Consider the following 21,250-nt stretch of genomic DNA (forward strand, 5'->3'; position numbering starts at 1 on the left):
TGCCTGCTGAAATATTTTGTCAAGTCCCATTTCAAGGAGTCTTTTAAATCTTCTTAACATTATGACTTTGAAGGAATGTGTTCCTGTTGCGTAAGCTGAAAATGCTTCTGATAATTGCAAAGGAAGTTTTAAGAACAGCATTCAGGTCATGACCCCTCTCAGATATATCTTCAGATGAATATGAGTTGAAAACTTAACTTGTAGTTGTCCATGAGTTCCATAGCCAGCTGTTAGTGATTTGGAAGGATTTAGGATCCAGTAAAAGCAAATAGATCTGACACTGCTGTAAAGGATTTCTCTATGACTTTTGCAACTTACCATATTTCTTACATTACTTCTGGATAGGAAATTAAATGCTGGAGGTGACATGTTTTTTATAATTCTTTAAAAAAGCTGTTGTAGAAATACTTTCATATATATATACACACACATATACTCAAAAAGTCTATAGGGTTTTTTTTGTGAATACTGCAGAAATAGTGAATCTCATGTTTTAGAAGGAAGTGATTTTTCACGAGTCTTCCTGCTATCTTCCTGCTAAGTTTGAGCAGAGAAGCCTCATTTCTACATCAAACTGTGATTTTGCTGGTGTCCAGCATATTGTCATGTTCTGCAACATGTTCTAGTACATGGCACTGCAGAATGACACCTTAAAAATCTCTCAGTTGTAGCTACCCTGAGTTACAGCCTGTTCTGTTAGAAACAGAATTAAAAAATAAGTGGAAGGAGAAAAACTACATTAAGATTCCAGAGGAATGAAGAGACAGCTGCTTTCTATGTTATTTTCTCTATTTGACAAAAATAAAGCAACCCCATTCCTACAGTAAATTTTATACAAATTGCTTTTCTCTCTGCTTAGTCATTCAGCCTGTAAATTTTTGAATAGCCAAACAGGATATAAAAAGAAATAACTCTAAATCACTTACCACACACAATAGTGTTAATATAAACTGTCATGTTAGATTACCATCTGGTGAAGGTGAGTAAGGTAAGCATTTGTAAAGGATTACATTTGGTTATTCCCAAAGAAACATATGAAACCCCCCTATGTGCTCCTTTTATTAAAAACGAGTGGTTTTTCTAGTTAGCAAGGAAATTGAACAAATAAATTGTTGGTACTAAGGTGGAGTTTTTCATCTATACAATGACAGGAAAATCAGAAAAATTTATCCTACACTTTTAACAGATAAGGATGAAGCACAACAAATCTGGTAAATATTTTACCGGAAAAGGGACAATGCGTAGAAAAATAAGCTTTTAGAATTTATTTAAAGCTAAAAGGGGAAAGAAAAATCTTTCTTCTGACACCGTTCAGGCAGTTCATGTGATTTACTTAAAGAGGAAAACATATGCCATAAAGAAGGCAGCAGAAACAAAGCCCAGCTACCTAAATTTGAAAAAAAAACCCCTCCTGATTTAAAGCCATGTTATGAAATTGATCCCCAGGAGTTTATGAAAGCTCCAGGTCGTAGGGTGAGGCTCCCGCACCGCCCCTGGTGGTGAGGGGTGAGCTGCGGGTTCACCACCACCTTCACTGAAAAACTCGCAGCTAAGCACGGCTTTTCTTACCGGGAACACATTCACCACCATGGACTGCCAGAAGGTAATTCTCATTGCACAAGTATTTCCCACTGCTCACAACCGCCACGGTTACCAGAACAATGTAATTACACTGACAGAAGTTATTTCTGACAGTTGCACCTTCCGTGGCAGTGGGCTACTGAGGTTTGCAGATTTGTTCCACAGATAAGTTACTTAGAGGCTGCCTCTTTATTTGGCACTTACTGGCTCAGGCTACCACTTCTGAAGTGCTCATCTGTCCATGTCTCTGTCAAACGTTTAAAATACTTACCAATTATCTAACTCAAATTAAATCATGGTGGTTTCTTACACACTCTGTCCTAGGAAAACTGCATTAACCACTTCATGCATTATGCTCCACACACTGCCATCTTACTCTCACAGAAGATACAGCATAAGTACATCTCTTTTTTACTTCCAAAACAATGCTCTCAGAGATTCTTAAGAAAGGTAAGATTTAATACTGAGATTACATGGTGGGAAGCTTTAGGTAATACATATATTCCACTTCCACTCATACTAAAATGAGTGATGGAGAGAAAAACAGGAGATAGTGAAGAAATAATAAAGTACAGATACTGTAATGAAACTGCTTAGGAGTAGCTTGGGCAATGGCAGAGAAAACCAAAAAATGACCTTTTAAAAAAGTTATTATCTACCCATTTAAGTAGGTGGCAATAGGAAAGATTAATCTCTTCACAATGCAGAAGTTACCCTTATTTTTGGAGAAAACATAGGCTATCAAAAGTTTAGTTGATTTTTGAAGATTTAATTCCTGCAACTTGTTTCAGTTAGCAAGTAGTGTGACACATACTTGTGAGACATTCTATAATACTTGAGAAGCTGCAAGTTGAAAAAAAGTTCTTTAAAGTATTCAAAACCATCTTTCATAAACTTTAAAATCAGAACAATTTTTTTATATAAGCATGCTAAAAACACCAAAAGCTGTAACCTACTGTAACTACACAGCTTCTATTTACCCACAATCATTACCGTTTTTCTTCATTTTATTGAGAAACAAAGCTTTGTTCCTCCGGCAAACACCACTATTGCTAATCAGGTTTTGCATCCCTCAATGGCGATTAGCAGGACCCTTGTGCTGTTTGTGCTCTCCAGTTTCCTGTTGTTCCCAAGATGAGGAGGTGCAGTGCCAGAGAACTCAGCACGAGGGCTGTGATTCAGCACCACAAAGCCTGCCACTGGGCTCACAATGACAGGAGTCTTTGCTGAGGCACAGGAAATGGGGCTGCTATTCAAAAGCTAGGCAGCAAAAGTTAAGTGGCATGGGTTGGGATTAAAAGAAGATAAGGTGGTGTTGCAGAGCTATTAAAAAATTCATTTCCCTGCTAGGAGGGGTGAATTAGTGGATTTCACAGCAAGTTGCCCACAATTTCATTGCTACTTAACGTATGAGCAAGGTGATGTTCTGTTCCTGCAACAGATAAAAAGCCATTCATTTATATCAACAGCTGAACTGGAATCTGAAGTACTCTCTAAAATGTGCAGGTGGCAACAGTGAGTTGAAAATCTACTTCAAGCATTTTGTGATGAATGTTTTAAAAACTGGAGCAATGCAAGCAGATTTTTTTTATATGGAAACCATTTTGTCCATCATTACTTACCTCATATCTGGTCACTGCAGGGAGCTTGCTTCTGCACTACTTACATACATTTTGTACTCTTGGAATTGCAGATGCTTGGTACAAGTCTTTGTCCTTTATTATCACTTTCTCCTCACATTTATTATAAAGTTGTTTTGAATAAAGGTAACTGTTATCATGGCAGACATAGGAGGTTTTCTGCAGCTAGCAGTTGTCCTGCAGAGATCACTTTTGATCCCAGTTTAAGGCTTCCAAGTAATTTCCTAAGGAAGACAGTGTACAAACAGACATGGCTAATGGAACTGGGAAATAAAGGACTTAGGCAGAAGGGGCCTCAGCAGGGACATCAGACAACAGGTATGATCTCCACAAAACTCCCCCTCCAACAGGCCTTTTATCAGTAATACTGTAAGGCTGCAGAATTTTGATTAAACCTGGTGCTTACCAACAAAGTTAGAGTTGCTGTGAGAACTTGGCAGCACATGCCAGAATGATTCAGTGACCAAGCCTGGCAAAGGGCACAGCCTGTTTAAGGTGAGCTGACGTGAAAGCTTCAATAGACATTGAACCAGCACTTCTAAACAAGATGAAGTGTTAAGTTAATCTGCACACCATTTTAAACGTTCACAGAAAATGTAAAATAAAACATGGTAACAGTCTTCCTGCTGGACTTCTGGAGTCAATTTGCTGTATACACTCAAGCTCTCCAAACTATCTTCCCTTTAGTTCTATGCAGAATAAAAGCAAGAGGCTCTACTGATAGTCCAAACTTCCTGTCTAGGAGTTTATGAACACTAGCAGAGCCCTGAGGATGAATTAAGCCTTTTTTTATTTAATTCCAAGGCTTTTCATAACTACACTTAGTATAACCTATTAGAGCTTAGTTTAACTTTGCACTTTAAAACATTAATAAACTATCTCTCCCTCTGCATTTCTTTAATAGCAAAACACACTTCAGAAGGACACAGTACTATCAGTCAGTACTGTCAAGCTCACAACCAAGCACACCCATCTCCTCTGAACTGTCCACAGATGCTCATTACTGTAAAATGGCCATGAACTAGAAACTTATTCAGTTATAATGAAGTGCTAGGAAGTGATACCCTGAATTTCAACAACTGTAAGGAGTAGGGCTGTTATTTTAAGTTGGTTTGCATTCAGTTTGTCTCAAGAAAAGCAGGTTTTAGCTTATGCAATAATAAAGACAGGCATTTGATATTGCTATTTATTTCTTTTTAAAAATTAGACAATTCTCAATGTAATATTCTAGCAACATGCTACTAAGCATCCTATACATTCCTTTCTTCAGAATAATTCTAACTAGATCTTGGCAAAGATAAACCAAGTAAGAATTACTTTAATAGTACCAACCAGAATTGAACCAATGGAGAACTCCTCCCCTGAATCTGACATTATATTTATGTGAAATTGCACCACTGATATTTAATACTGTGTTGTCTTATATAACTATTGAAATACAAACATTTTGTTTCTGTAATAGAAACATGGTAAGTATATTTTTTCATCTAATCCAAAATAATAAAATAAAAATTTCCATGGGCATTAAGAAGAGTTTCAACTAGGGTTTCATAAGGCAGGCTTCAAAATAGTGCCTGAACCAGTTCTTCCACAGAGTTCTTGATTAAAATCTACACACTTTCAATAACTATTTTCAGCAGTGCAAATTATGTGTCCTCCAAAATTTTTAATGAAAACCATTTTAATTAAAACTAGTTTGACAACCTGAATATGCAAAGTCAAACCACAGGATACTAAATAATTTTTGAGATTTTTCTGCTTATCTGCAAACAGTATTTCCCTCCAACATCCCATGGAGCAGAAACAATTGTGGTAGCAATTAAAAGATTTTCATTTGTCAGATTCAAGGTCACTAGTTAAATTATTCAGTCAGTTTTACTTCTAGCAAAGACAATCTCTTACAGGCATGTATGGTTTTGTACGTAGTTTCCTAAATTGTTTAGAAGCACACTCTTATATTCTCTATTTTACAGTGTTGTGCTTTTTTACTTATTCATCTGTACCAGTTTTTAGCTGAAAACTATTGTTCAATTTGTACAAATCACCCATAATTTAAACTGTATAATTACATTTCATGTAATCTCACAATTTCATTGGGTAATTGATTCTCTACAGCTTTTTTATCAAAAAAAAAAAGCAATATACAACTAATGAATCCCAGTAGGATTTTTTCCCCCTCACAAGCACTGACATTACATATTTAAACACACTGAACCAAATCCTTGGGCATGTCTGATGAGTTGTGCAGAAATCAGACATGCATGCAAAATGGCTCAAAGCTCACCTGTCACAAAGGGCCAGATCCCATAGCAGGGCTACATCCTCTTCACAGAGAGAGGAAAAATAAAGTGTGAATGTCTAAATTACATCAGCTGTACAGATACAGTGGACCTCCAGGGAGAAGGAAAGCCCAGTAATATGCCCTCTTAAATTCTCCAGCATTTACTGTGGTAGTTTAGGAGTGCATATGGAAAGGATATATGGAACTCTATAGCACCAGAGGATTATACTCAAAATCCTCTCGGGGCAAATTACACTGAATTTAGGGTCAGTTTAGGGCTGGTATTTAAATTTTCAGTAGCTATAATATTCTAGAGGATCTAGCCTGTATCATCATAGTGCAAATGTAACTTCTTGTATAGATATCTTCTGTAACAATCAAACAACATAACCTTAACAAAGAGAGGTACAGCTTGTTAGTGAGGCGTGGTACATATATCCTGTTATGCACCCAGGCACCTTCTTTCATGGCTGAACCATCCACTTTTCAGAAAACATTTTAAAAATAACATTTCCTTTGATAATATTAAAAGTAGATGATATGATCTTTTTCCTCAGTAAATTAATAAAGTACAGTATAAACTGATTTTTCCAAAGTCATTTCAGTTTAAAATGGGCTGAAAAAAGTTACAATGTTTAATGATAACTTCAGAATAGTACCTAGTTCACAAACTTTTGTTTTTTGTAATGTGAAAACTTTGTAAGCAAAACCCCCCACATTTCCAAGTGATTTGCAGACAGTATTTTAGGTGCCACCAACCACCTGCAGTCATAATGATGATGCCTTGCACCAACAGAACACTGTCCTACTGATGATCAACATTCATCTTCTTCATGTGATGAAGCAGAGCATCTTTTTCCATTTGGACCTCAGCAAGAGCCATTTTGGCTTTGGCTAGTTCCTGTTTAAGACATTCATTTTCTTCAATAAGCTGAAATGATCGGGTTAGAAAAGAAAGCTATTAGTATTCCTGCATACTCACAATTTTTTCCATTACAGTAACTTTTAAAATACCAAATGCTCCCATTCATTGCTGGGCAGAGGTTTGGTGAGGCTGAGTCAATTGCAACTGATTCTCAGTCAGTGAGTGTAGAACATGGGGGGAGTTGATGCAATTAGCTCAAAAGGCAGGATAGTCAGTGTTTTAGCTGTGCCATTTCCATTCTGAAGTGGAATAGAAATGACCCAAGGTTCTGAGCTCTAGGCAGCTGTGTTGTACAGTGATGAGGGAGATGGGCAGGAAAAAATTTCTTAAAACCCCCTCTGATGGAAAGGAAAAGAATCAGTGTGCAGTGTACTATTACACTATTTAGAATGCAGTATTAAATAGCTGAACCATACTATAATATCCACAATCCATATTTTCCATCTCAAACAGATTTCTATATAGAAGTATATCCCAGGCCCATTCCCAGACAGCCTTACAATTATGATTATTAATGATTGTAACTTAATTTTGAGGAGGAAAGGTGAAGTCAAAATCAATTCTTAATACCTCATTTTTAAGGAAGTCAGCTGAATCCCTGCTTGATTTAGAAGGTCTGGGAGTTTCACAAGTAGTCTGTGTGGCTTGGTCCTGTGTTTTATGTTCAACACATCCCACTGCTTGCTGCAGTGTACTGCTTGAATTCTTCATCTTTGACACATCATTAACTTTTGGATTGTCTGTATCATAGAAATAGTGTGCAGGGGGTTTATACAATTTTTTAAGGTTTATTATTACCAGTACAAAATTAAACCCACCTAAAACAAATATAATATTAAGTACATTTATATTTGCCTCTCAGAATCAAATTTTAAAATAAAATTTAATTAAAACTCAAAACCTTTTAAAGGAAGAAAGAAATCATATGTAGCTTCCAGCCTGAAGAAAAGAAATACATTTTTATGCTGACCCATATCCTTACCACAGAATATGCACTCTGAATAATCAGAAATTTGGGAACTGTTAATATTGCTATTAACATACTGTCTCCAGGTCTCTCTGAAGACTGGATTTACATTTAAAGACATAGTGAGATAAACCTGCAGGATCAAGTTTTAAAAGTAAAAAATAACTTTAGTTACTTGGCATTAAAGAAACTTTCTTTCTAACTGAAGTGCACTGTAACATCTGTTAAAATATAATGTTGTACACCACGGGGAAAAGTGAGGGTCACAGTTTGAAGTATTTTAAAAAATACTCCGTGCTCATTTTGCTTTTTAAGCACTTCCATCTGAACAAGGGTCTTCTGTTTTTTACCTCCACCTCTCACCACACACACAGGGACTCCAAAGATGTAGCACTGCAGACACAAGCTACTGCAGTGAAGTGGCATTTGACCTATGCCTTTGAAGTCACTTTGAAGACCTGAGCAGTCCAAGACTAAGAATAGAGATCAAAGCACTTCAGCAAAAAGGGGAAAAAATATGTACTGAAAAAAACCCTGAAACAATGTATTTTCTGACTAGATTACTAAACTTTCAATGTTTAGTATAAAAAGATGACCAAAATGCATTTAACATCTTTAGCTCAAACAATGCATTAGATAACATGCAGAAATTAAAATACAAGCAAATCATGCCACAGCACAGCTCTGAAAAGTCTGGTCCATCTTTGCCATACCTTCCCATCAGTTGGATGAAAGGGGCATTAAGATCATCCTGCAGCCTCTAAAGTCACAAAATACACTGCATATTGCTGGATTAACATATCTGGGACCTGGATGAAAGGGTGGGTGCACCCTCTGCAGTTTTGTGAACTCCACTAAATTGAAGGGCAGGTGACTGACACACTGATGGGTTCAGAAAAAAAAAAAAGCAGCTGTTTTTCAGAGGAACCTGGATGGGCTCAAGAGATGGACTGACTGGAGCCTCATGAAGTTCAACTGAAGCCAATGTGAAGTCCTACAGTTGAGAGTCAATAATCTCTTGCTCTGCTACAGGTTGGGGACCAACTGCAGAGAAAGCAACATTGCAGGAAATGACCTCTAGACCCTGGTCAGCAAGATTTACCATGAGTCAGCAGTGAGCTCTGACAGCAAAAACCAGGGACATAGAGGCTGTAGTAGCAAGGGTATAGTTAGCAATGTGAGGGAAGTTGTTACTCCCCACTGCTCAGCACCAGTGAGACCATATCTAGAATACTGGATCTAGTTTTGGATTCCCAAGGTGTGAGAAAGACACTGACAGCAGAGGACCACCAAGAAAACTGTGGCCAAGAGCACATGACGTACAAAGGAGGGGCTGAGTGAGGTGCACTCATCAAATCTGAAGATGAGAAGGCTGTGGGGTGATCTTAATGCCACCTCTGCCTGCCTAGTGGAAGGGTATAGAGAAGACAGACCAGATGTGCCCGAGGTGCTTGGCAAGTGATCAAACACCTCTGTCTTGAGATGTCAGGACAGGAGGCAATAGACACAAGCTGCAAAAAAGGGAATTCCAATTAAATATTATAAAAAAAAAATTAATCGTAAGAGTGGGCAAACACCGGGACAGATTGTTTATGGCAGGTTGGGGTATTGTCTTTTTGATGCTCAAAACTTGCCTGGACAGGGCATTGAGTGACTTTATCTAATCTGCCCCTGCTCTGAGCTAGGAGTAGGACTAGATTACCTCTACAGGCTCCCTCCAACCTAGACTATGATTTTTTGACATATCTGTGAAAGACAACAGTGACATTTCAGCTCTGTATGTATTGCCTTATTACAAGTATTCAGTATTTGCCCACGCATCTAAAAAAAGAAAAACCTGTAAGCACACACATGCTTCAAGAAAAGTACCAAGTTAAATCACTGTTCTAAATGCAAGTCTCAATGCAAGCCTAGCCCTGAGCTGCCAGGACAGCACTGGGATACACAGAATTGGAAACTGCTACTTGTACTCCTTAAACAGTTTTTTGTTTTACAGTAGTTTCTACGACTACCTGTAACACAAAACAAAGAGGGTAACCACCTCGGTAATCTGTAAAGAAAGGGATTTTTTTGTTTGTTTTGTAGCAACAAAGGAACCCTAAGCTTATGATGAAGTGATGTGCACTGATGAAGCATATCCTGATGACATTATAGGCATATTTTTATTTCTCTCAGGTTGATTCAACTGTGGGTTATCACATGCAATACACTATTAAAAATGTAATCTTCCTCTTTGTGACTACACTTAGAATTAAGGCACATGGCAACACAGTTTACACAAATGATCATCAGTTATCTTTTCATAATTAGTCACATGTATGCACAAAGGAAAAAACAATAGGATTACAGAATTGAGATACCAAGGTGCAGGAACATACAAACCTCTAATGAGGAAAGTGCCATCATCATTTCTTTCTATCCAGAGTATATCAATATGCAGTTTTATGGGTACCAGCTCAGATACCTTGAGATTTTCACGTGGACTGTCATCCTAAAAAATACATATAATCAAAAATGAGTTTACCAGAAAATCAAAATAGATAATTAGGACATTCATTTAATCGTAAGTGGATTTAATGAAACTTAAAAGGGAATGTTTCAGAGCAGAATTTTCTAATGGGATCTCCACTAAACTTTGGCTCCGTTTTTCCCCCCCCAGGGATCGTATTAAAGGCTCAAAATTATCTCTGGAGTAAGTCTGCTGAACTCAATATATAGTCCAACTAAAATACTTCAAAGTGTTTTTCCAGACATCTCAATAAGATTATACCCCAACCCAAGACATTTTTTAGCTCAGGAGCTCTCTGAGTCACAGATAAGAAGTCTGTACTATATAGTATCTGATTTTCCCTTGAAGTATTTAAAGATTGAATGGGTACAGCTCTCATTCCTGAGCAGATTTTGTCTTTTTAGAATTTAGTTTGGGATGACACCAGCTGCAGTTTAGTTATATTACTGCACTCAACAGAAGAGAAACTTCACAAATTACTTCTTTGGGGTCTCCCCAGGAAGTCTTTATAGTTCATTATCCCTGTCAAACAGAATAAAGCAGCCAGTATAATCAGGAACTATACATATCAGCATTAAACGTGTACCAAGAAAGCTGTTGAGATGCAGCTTCCAAAGTTTCTTGAAAAAGCATTGAGATTGCAGCTGAAAATGCAAACAATAAAATAATCTTTCTTAAATTCCTCCCCTGCCATGAAACACACTGCATCAAGTCTCACACAGAAAAACTAAAATAACATACTGCATTGAATAGGCAATGCACCATACATTTGAACCATATCCTCTCACTCTGTATTACCCAACAAGTCTTCTATGGAAATGAATCATCTCTATGTCAAATTTGCAGTTTGTCAATCATCATGAGGAACCTAACCGTGACTTGTGTGCACTGCTGAGTGAGCACTTCGGTGCTTTTGCTGCCAAGCAGAATCTTGTTGCCAGTTTAATAATGTACATTCCCCATCTCAAGCAGCTGCTTCTTCAAGAACATTTTGCTTAAGTCTGCGTTCCTGCCAATAAACCAGCACAATCCTGGTTCTAAATGCAAACGACTGTATGTAAAGCCGTTGCTATTTGCATTTGGGCATTCCCGTTTGTGATCCACTCAAATCTGAGGAACAGATCCACAGCTCTTACAGAAAATGCTTGTGCCAATTCTGTAGTGTGGAAACAGCTCTGAAAGAGTGCCCAAAGATCCTCAGGGGATAGAAAGGCTGTATCACTAAGGGAAGGACTACTGATGCATTTTGAGTAGAACACAAGACAATTGCCTTTCCAGTCAATAATGATCTTGGCAGAACCAAGAACCTTAGCCCCAGATGTAGAACTGGAGCAGCTCTTCCAGTCCTCACCCGGTTCAAAGTTTATATGGGTGATTATTACTGTTCAAAGTTATATAATAGTTATCTTTATATTTGTTTTTCTGTTGTTCTATGTGTGTCAAAAAAGTGTCCTTATCTTTATATTCAGTGATTGCTCAGCACAGAACTCATCATCTTCTTTAAATGTCTGAAAGAAAATCCCCTAGGAGACTTGAGCAGGAGTGTCCTCTTAATGCTACTATTTTAAGATACGGTGGTGAAAAATGCCTGCATTGCTTAGTATCTATTTCTAGGTAGAGCAGAACATTAAATTTGGGTAGTAAGAAACAGTGTTCAAGTGGTTTGTACTGGAATTCTGTAACCTTTTTCCTTCTTTTGTACAGAACTTTCATTGCGAGAACTATCCTCCAAGTAGGAGAGAGAAAAAACCTTTAAAATCTGTGGTTTGTAATTAGAAAACCATATTCTTTGCTAAGCAAAAAAGCCCAACCAGAAACACCCACATTGTGCCTCTAGAACCGTGATAAACCTTACATATGAAATTCCCAGACACTGTCACTCCACAAGAGAGATTTGGGAGAGGAGGAAGAAGTATAAAATACCAATTCATACAAAAAGCTTGCTCATGCAGATAATTCCCCTCCAGGCATACCACAGAGCTAACCAAATCTATGGACTTTTAAATTGTTTTAGTGTTATCTAAAGACCTTCCAGAGTATGAAAGCAGTTCCTTTGAAGTTAACTGTATCCAGATTAGTAATTTATCATCAAAGAAACAAGAACACTTTTTTTTTTTAGAGCAGCCAAATATCTCATTGTTAACATACTTTTAAATTAATCCTTGCATTAGAAACTTTTATCTTCATAGGCATCACTTCTGCGACAGTTTCATCTTCTAGAAAATGCTGAATGTTTGTGAGAGAAGATGTTAGAAATTCAGCACTGAAGTTCTCCACATGACACTGAAGAAACCCATTTTTTACAGCTAGTAGGGAATGTACAACAGCACTAGGCCCGCTTTCCCATCTCAGACTAATCTCAGGTGATGAATTAACAGGTCCAGCCACAGATTTACAGTCAGAACCTGTTGCAAAAAGAAAACAAATTTGCATTAAAATTTTGCAGTGTACAAAAAATCAATTATGATGTAATTATTTCTGCCTCTATTGTCCACGTGATTTTCCAGAAAGTACCATAGAGCTATTATCCACAAAAGGCAGTGTTGCAAATACAGAACTTCAGAGCAAATTTCTAAGCATATAACTTCAAAGTACAAAGATAGAAAGTACATACAAGGATTAGTACCTCACTGTGACAAGAGAATGGACAATGCAGAAGTATCACCATCCACAAAAAAAATTTGTTTTTCCTTGGTCCCTTGACGATAGAAAACCAATTATATGGCATACTTTTTAAATTTAAGTAGCTCCTTGAATTTTAATTCAGAAAAACATTAATGTCCCTTCATTCTCTCAGGAGAGAAGATATTTTCTTGGAAAGGCTGAATTTCCTGACAGCAATGCAGGAAGATAGAGAACATGACCACATCCATTACTTGAGTGGCAACAGACTTGAACCTTGAACCTTAAAAGAACTCTGGCATTTTCTTGCTAATTTCAGTATCTTTAATCAGTAAAGACAATTGCAACATTCAACTAAAAAATTTCTAAAAACCATAATAAACTAAACTAAACTAAAAATTTAAGGTAACCAGATGGGGAGGCAGGGCTATCAGTATCCATTTCTTGCACAAAATAGTTACCCCGTGGGATTCTCTAGTCATTTCATCACTATGATGGCTGACCTACAGAAATTATCTCTATGACAAGAAGTATAATCACAGTAACTATAGAAAAAACAAGCACTGAAACTTGAAATATACCTCAAGAAAGAAACTCAAGAAAAATCAACTGAGTTATGTCACTTCATCATGCAGCAGACACTGCCTGGAGCTACAGCAGCTTGACCAAGTAATTAATTTGCTTTCCTATCTGTAGATTTATTGGGTTCCTCTTCCATGGATGACCTGGCCCAGCAGCAGGGTCAGGACTTAGGCACTTATCTACTGGCACTGGAGTCAGGGCAGATGGACACAATGTCGATCTGGGTTGACAAAGACCAAGGAGAGGATGAACATGAGAATCTTCAGCCTCTGCTGTGAACCAGAATTTCTCCCTTTGTTACCTCTGTGAACAGAGGTTTTCACAGCACCAACAGCCATAACTCCATCCTTCCATCTTTCCAACGTTTAAGGAGTGCTAAATCTCATATTCCCCTGCCCCCAAAAACCCACCCCAAAAACCAACCAATCAACCAAAGCCATACTGCAAGTATCAGGTAGCTTTTTAGGCTCTAGTCCAGACAGAAGAGAATAAACTATCGGCAGCCCTGAAGAAGGAAGGCAACTCTCCAGATAGAAAAACAATGACCACTCTGTCCAATGAATCTCTGCAACTAATTCAGGAAACTTTGTTTCCCTCAAGGGCTCATATACTTCCTGCACATAAAGATAAAGAAGCAGTAGGTCCCCCAAGAAAAGAATGACTGCATCATTGCTGGAAGAATCTAAAGTATAGAAACAGAGCAGAGGAAAAGACCACACATTCAGTCTCAGCCTTGAGTCAATTTCAGTTATCTTGCAGATACCTGAAAGGGGTAGCATCAAGGGAAGGTGGAGTAAAAATTGCGTTAAACCATTTGGAAGTTGCTGTGAACTGCTGTTCCCTTCTCACAAGCACGTCAAGCATGGTAAGATCTCAGTAAAAGCACATCCCTCCCACAATACCACTGGTACACTCCATCCCCACTTCCTTTTGTTTTTGCTGCCAGACAAGATCTGATAAAGTTGCAGTGCTGCATCCAGCCCTGCAAGGAATTGCACAGCTGCCCTGTTGCCCTCAACTTAGTCCAGCTTTTAGCCACATTTTTCCCTTTCTACATCTACCGCATTACCATATAGTAAGTTTTTAATGGTTATTTTCATCCAGAACACTTTGTAGACTGTAATTATAACTTAAGTATTCACTGCTTTGCGTGGTTACTCAGGTTACTGGTTACAATTGTTAATGCAGCACTTGAGAAAGTTTTATTAAAGGTCTTGAAGGGGGAAGTTGCTTTTGTTGGGATATTATCATACACATTCACTCACTTGTTCTTTTAGCTTTATTTTTTTACTATTAACTCATTTAAATAGTCTATTTCATTTTGCTTGTCAAACTTTTTCAAAACTTTTTTTCCCTTCGGTCTTCTAATAGAAATGCATCTGGGAGATGGGGAGCAGCAGCAGCTGCTGCAGAAGATTCATGTCAGTACAGAAATCACAGCCCTAAGGTGGAGAGAAGATGTACATTACAGAATGAGAGTGACCAGCAAGGCACAAAAAAAGTCTTGTTGGCTCAGGTACCATTCAGGTACCCACAAAAAAGAGAAAGAAAGAGATATGAAGTGGAAGTGTTTGGAGATCCCAATCATGTTATAACCCTTTTGTCCATAAAATATTCAGACAGTGCCCAAGTCTCTCATTATCAGCTGAGCCAGAGCAAGCAGGTTCTAGCTGTAGATACACACCAGAGCAGGAAGGTGGTATGTTCATATTATTTACTCCCTCTGGCTTTTACAGAGGATATGGCAGATAACCAGAAATCAATTTGCCTGCTGTATGAACCGAAGGTCAGCCATGAGCCCTGCCTGCTGGACCTCCTCCATGCCTTCAGATGCTGGAATACAACATCATGCAACAGCTGCTCAGGCAGCAGCTGCTGGCAATGGCTCAGCTTACCAATAAATGGGTTCTTAGCCAGGGCATCAGAGGCTGTACCTCCTCTGAAGCTGAAGCACGACCTCCTGAACAAAATCCATGCTGATAGAAGGTTGGAATAAAAAATAGCAGCCAACAGCTGCTACAGCTATTTCCTGGGAAAGGAGATGAACCAGAAGCAGGAAGCAGCTGCATCAGGGATGTGCCACAAAACCCCTACAGTGCAAGTGACCTTACATCCAGCAATCCATGTAGAAGGCTGGCAGAGAGGAGCAAAGCAGACTGTGACATGAACTGACATGCCAATACGTCACGCCAAAGAAAACACCTCTCCCAATGAGAACATGGTTTTCTGGCAAAGAATAATTTTCTTAAGTTTCCTTAAACCACCTATTTTTTAACCATGTGTGTCATTTAATCTAGAGAAACTGATCTTGGAAAAAAGAAACATTCCTTCAAGGAAGGTACATTAAGCAAAGTACTATTAGGGTCATAAGGGAGGTCCATCTTCACAAAACAATAACACAGTGTAATGTGTCATGGTTTCACCCTGCCAGCAGCCAAGCCCCAGGCAGCCTCTCGCTCACTCCCCTGCCAGTGGGATGGGGGAGAGAACTGGAAGGGTAAGAGCCAGAAAACTCATGGGCTGAGATAAAGACAGTTAAATATGGAAAACAAAATCCAAAACACAGTCCCATACTAGTCACTTTGAAGACAATTAACTCTACCCCACCCAAACCCAGCACATAATGCAGTTTACTTAATTTTTAAAAAAAGAAAACTGATGACCAGAATTCAATGCAATGCACTCTTTTACCCACATGATCAAACACAGTTCTATTTATTTATTCTTCCTTTTTAATGCATGGCAATGAAGAAAGAAATCAGAGTTCCAAACCAGCATAAAAGGGATACTATTGCACTAACATAAAACTGTGTTTGCGTTTTTATTTACTTAGAACAAGTGTTTCTAGCTCCAATTTCACCACACTGAATTGTTAGTTCTTACCAACAGTTCTGCTGCACAGGTATTGTCGAACACCAATATTTCCCAGTTGGTTTGGTATCACTTGGTTGACCTGTAGGCATATTTCTGTGTCTTCTCCTCTGATGTCAATTTCACCATTGACACCAAATACTTGAAAAACCACAACAGACATCTGTCAACAAAACCCAGATAAAACAATATAAGATCATAAAATTCATTTACAGTGATTACTGCTTGTAAGGTATGTTTTCTATCACAAAAGGAAAAAACAACCCCTTTGTATCCAAAACCCTTGTTCACAGAGAAGCACAAAGTTTTCTCATTTCTTCTTTTCTTTTTGTACACATTGGTTTCATAATGGATTGTTCAACAGCCTGTCCAAAGACAGACACTTGTATTTATGCCCCACTGACACCAATTCAGAACTGGCTAGAAAGGCCAGGGAAATGAGACAGAATTTCATGACCTATGAAGAGCAGGACCCATGTGATACCTGAAATGTCAGGTATCTGACATTACTTAAAACATATCTACAACTATATTCAACTTTATGCATATCATAAGGACAACCAGGCACTTACAGTGCTGAATCAGACCAGGTTAAAGAGCTAGGATAGGCTACTAAATGTTGGCTATCTGCATAGCAGTCAGCCCTTTTTCTCTATTTACTGGGTTGTAGCATTTTTAAAAAATAAGCAGAAGCCCATTTTACGCCAGCTTAGGTATCAGAAGATGTGTGCCCATCATCATTACTACTATTTTGGGTCAATTTTTATAATGACTTGAAAAATCACTTCTAAAAGCAACCATTTTAGTTCTGTTTTAGGTTTAATTCTAATGGAATACAGTAATATTACCATTTCTTCACTAGTCTCATGGGCATTTTCTGAAGCAGCACTCATGGCATCTGGAGATGACCCATCACAGTTTTCAATCACTGTGCCTCCTTCGTGGGCATTTTCTGATGGGCTTTGATAGTTTGTGGCTGTGATACCTTCCATATATACATCAGAAAAAAATGCAAAGTTAGTACAGCATAATCTGAATCACTCCTACATTAAGAATAAAGTCAGTGTCTGTTACTGTATGCATACATTAACATTTTTTAACATGAGTGGAATAATTAAACAAATATTTATGATTGAACTGCCAAATCCATTCCTCTTACAGAGAGTTCAAAGTTCTAGATGCTAATCAAAAGTAAAGCATGATACAGTGACAAAACCAAAACAGCACTCCACATGCATTGATAAAAAAAAACTGTGAAGGGCATTTTTCAGTCCTGCAAATCAAATAATATAAATTTGATCCAGTTGGAAAAAAAATTCCAAGTTGTGTATCTAAAATACTGCACAGTGCCTTTAGATCAGATGTTTGTGGTTGTATGTTTAGAGAAATAAGCTACATATATTTTCATTAGAGTAATCAGGATAGTGTTTCCTTGACAACTGGAAAGCATAGATACTTAACCTGCAGTAAAATATTGTTTAACAAGCTAGAAAGACATATAAAGGTTATTTAAAATTGAAAATGTATTTTATGGCATACTCCCACATAAGCACATTCAGGAATACTCCTACAATTCAAATATGTAACAGGCTTGCAAGTGAAGCAGTCTTCTCATTATTGTTCTAGACTGAAGAGAAATCCTACAGCAAAAAATAGTCAGTCTTCATTCAAAGTAGAATTATCAGAAATGAGGTACCAATAAGGTCTTCTTACTCTGTTTCCTGATACTAAAAAAGTATTTCATCAGTATATGCACACATGAGCAAAAGCTGGACAAATACCTGCTATTAGACAGTCAATAGCTAGGAACTGGTCTCTATCCAGAGATAAGCTGCAAGAAGACTAGCAAACCTACCTGCCTGGTCATCAGCATGGTGAGCACTAGTAAAAACTTGTTTCTTTTTCATCCACTTCTAAAATGAAAGCTTCTTTACCACTTCAAGTGTAACCCTGATTCAGGGTATAACCTGTAAGTACTTGCAGCCAAAACAGTTGCTTTTAAGCATAGCAAGGAACAAGTTCTGTTTAATTCAGATTTGCAACACAGCACTTCAATGCTCTTACTTTCCTCACAAGAGGAAAATTAAGCAGTGTTAAAATTAAAAAGTGCTGCTTAAGTAGCACATTGAAATGATATATGGTGAATATACTTGGTATTACTGGTGAAGGTAACAGAAATAGTCTTGTAAAGTATCCAGGATTTGCTGGACTAGAATCCTTTTGAGCATGATTTTAGTAACAAACATTTTTATGTATTGCTTAAAAATATTTTGTTAAACCTACTTACCTTTCTCAAGAAAGCTTTGACTATCACTTCCATCACTCTCTACCAAATGATCTTCTAGCATCATACTATCAATAGAGATGGTATCCAAAGAGACTTGTGATGGACTTCTCTTCATATTTTTGTACGAAACAGAGAATGCAGGGAGGTTGGACGAGCAGCGTTCCTTAGGCTTAGCACTTTTAAAATACAAAGGTATTAGGAAATTATTATTTCAAATTAAAGGAAATAAATAGAAGTTACTTTAAAAAAATCCTCTAAGCCAAGCAAGATATAAAATAAAATATCTGATTATTCAATAATCCTTTGATAAGAAAAAGAGGTAAATGTAGAAACAACATACATTCATCTAGGTATTTGTGTCAGTACTTCTCTCAATACATATTTCCTAACATTTAAACTGAAAGTAAATAGTTTAAATCAATTAACTAACACTTCATTTTAGCTTTCACTCAATGCTGGATACTGCATAACTTCTTGCATACTTCAAAAATTTTCATCTACTAGAACACAGAATCACAGAACAGCCTGAGTTGGAAGGACCATAGAGTCCAACTCTTAAGATGTTCCCTTCCTGACTGCTAGAAGTACTACAAGTCTGTGGCCAACAAGATTGCTAAATATTTTCAAAGAGTAGGAAAACTGATTTAGTATTAAATCTTCTATACCTTGATGAAGACTGGGATGCAAACATTTTAACTGAAGTCACTTTGTCTTTGTTGGTTTCAAGCTCTTCAGATTCTAAGGCAGTTTCGGTTGTTTCCAAGTCAGCGACTTGGCTAGGACAGCCTTCAGTTGTGCCTTCCTGTTCATTTAACTTATTTGAGAATATGTTTCTGTCATCCTCTTTATCAATGAAAAATTCAGTAGAATCTTCTCTCTTATTTAGAATGGACACCGAATCCCTAGGATTCAAGATACTTTTCTCACTTAGAGGTCCACAGACCTCCTCTGAATCACTTCTACTAAAAAGTCCACTGCTTCCTCCTTCACTTGTATCTCCCAGACCTTTATCTGATGCATCATCTGAAAATGACATTCCTTTCTGAAAATCCATATTACTGTCTAATTTAAACAAAAGAGGATCTATTAAAATTCCTTTATTAACTTCAGCATTCACAGGCTTGCAGTCATTTACATAATCAAAATTAGTAATACCAGCTTCCACTATCTTACTACCAACTAATTTACTCTCTGAAGTAAGAGCTTCCCCATTTCCCACAGGGGAGAGTTCTGATGCCACAGGACTTCCTTCTTCCTCATCAGGAGACTTACAAGGGTTTCCCTGAGTCACTGGATGCAGCAGTAAGGCTACTTCTGCACTTTTCAGCAGGATCCCAATGCAGACATCTGTTTGCTTTGCAGGTTTTCCTGTCACTGCCTCCACGTCATTCCTTAAGTTTTCCAGGAGCAATACAAGAGATTCATGGAGAAACAGCAAAAACAGATACTGGTAGTGATTGATCTGCACGCTCACATGTTTTTGAACATGGACAAGAACGTGTACATCTGCATCAGAGGAAGAGCTTTCAGAAAGCACTCCTGAAGTCTCAGACATTTGAATGCCATTGGTCAAGGGCTCCGTCTCAGTGCTGTAATACTCCTTCAGAAGTTTCTTACGTTGCAATCTATTAGAGAGATCACTAGATTCACTTTTTGGAATGTTCAAGGCTGCCTGATTATGTGACAAAAGCTCTTTTTGTGATTTTGCAAATCTTACTGGCTGGCAAATCCAAAGTGAAAGTGGGAATGAGTCCACAAAGCTTATTGGTCGGCCTTTCCCACTTTTCGTTCCTTCATAATCTACCCAAAACTGGGAAAAATGCACAGCCCAAACATCAGTAGCTGCAGATGTCTTTAATGCGTATTTATTCAATTCTGGGATGATATAACCTTTATAAACATCATGCATTTTAGTATCTTGTTCATGAGCGTGTCTCTGGAAGATTGGATGCAAAAGATTAAAATTTTTGGGGGACTTAGGAAAAGTGGTGAAAGTTCTACTGAAAAATTCAGAGTCCTTGAATTTCTGAAACAAAACTTCTAGATCAGAGTGTCTGCAGTTTGGTGAGCATCTGGTATTCGTAGCAATCATCTCTGAACTTTGAATGGAAAGTGCACGAGGTTGATCTTTATGAATTTCAGGTTTGTTTTCAAATGGGATGATGATCTGCAAGGGAGAAATACATTTAGTCTAGTTAAAAATATGTTGATTAAGAAAGTAGAAAATTAAAGAAACAAAATAGTACCCATGACAGCTGATACAAAGGAATATAATTACAGTTTTATGAGAAATCACATGCAGTGACACAGCAAAGGGATAAATCAGGTTGACAGAACATGATTTATGTTTTCTCTCATTTTTAAGAAGGATGCTGTGGCATCAATATTTGTATAAAAACATAAGGGTCTAAGGCTTTTCTTATCTGAAGGGCTTAAATTTAGCTCAGCTATATTAGGCTGGAGTAGCTCATTTCTTCCACTCAAGAAGCCTGGGAGAAAGTTTCTTCAAGTGTTTCAAAAATTTACAGCTTTGAAAAACACAGAATTGTAACTTGGAATTCCATCTGGTTTATCAAATGGGGGTTTTCACCCTAACGAGTGAAAAAAAACTAAGTTTTTTATTTCTATGTTAAGATACAAGCAAACAGTTAAATGTGCTAATGCAGCTAATATTCCTAACATTGCAGAATACAGAAAAGGTATTTTATCAGACAATTATCTGATAATCATAATACATTTGTTTCATCAGAAAAATAATAATATACTTCAACTCCTAAAGAACAACAAAATAGTTTAGCACACTGTATTTGATTTAAATTGCATATTTTTAGTTCACATTTTAAAGTAAACATATTTTATGCCAAATCCTGTATCTAATATTGTTAACATGGACCTTGGCAACTCTAGTTTTGCTAACACCAGTGACACAGCCTTGTATCACAACATCTCCATGCTGAATCTAGAAAGTAGGAGAAAAAAAGTTAT

The 21,250-nt window shown here is 37.5% G+C and overlaps 1 protein-coding gene across 4 annotated transcripts in view; it reads right to left on the reverse strand.

The window, feature by feature from the left end:
* Window positions 1-4,393: 4,393 nt before the first annotated feature.
* BLTP3B (bridge-like lipid transfer protein family member 3B) overlaps window positions 4,394-21,250 on the reverse strand; it is a 47,806-nt gene continuing 30,949 nt past the window's right edge. For 3 of the 4 annotated variants that reach the window (XM_085047095.1, XM_085047104.1, XM_085047112.1), the window contains 8 exons: window positions 18,931-20,432; window positions 18,266-18,441; window positions 16,827-16,963; window positions 15,991-16,141; window positions 12,052-12,308; window positions 9,777-9,885; window positions 6,998-7,167; window positions 4,394-6,433 (listed from right to left, as the gene is read on the reverse strand). In XM_085047095.1, coding sequence (XP_084903221.1) covers window positions 6,308-6,433; window positions 6,998-7,167; window positions 9,777-9,885; window positions 12,052-12,308; window positions 15,991-16,141; window positions 16,827-16,963; window positions 18,266-18,441; window positions 18,931-20,432 — 2,628 coding nt within the window. In that variant the 3' untranslated portion in view covers window positions 4,394-6,307. Of the gene's footprint in view, window positions 6,434-6,466; window positions 6,667-6,997; window positions 7,168-9,776; window positions 9,886-12,051; window positions 12,309-15,990; window positions 16,142-16,826; window positions 16,964-18,265; window positions 18,442-18,930; window positions 20,433-21,250 lie in introns of those variants that run through there. The other variant, XM_085047096.1, reaches the window with a different exon arrangement.

This window comes from Lichenostomus cassidix, chromosome 1Aa, assembly GCF_008360975.1.
Source record: "Lichenostomus cassidix isolate B80296 chromosome 1Aa, HeHo_3.0, whole genome shotgun sequence".
In the NCBI taxonomy this organism is placed as follows: Eukaryota; Metazoa; Chordata; class Aves; order Passeriformes; family Meliphagidae; genus Lichenostomus; species Lichenostomus cassidix.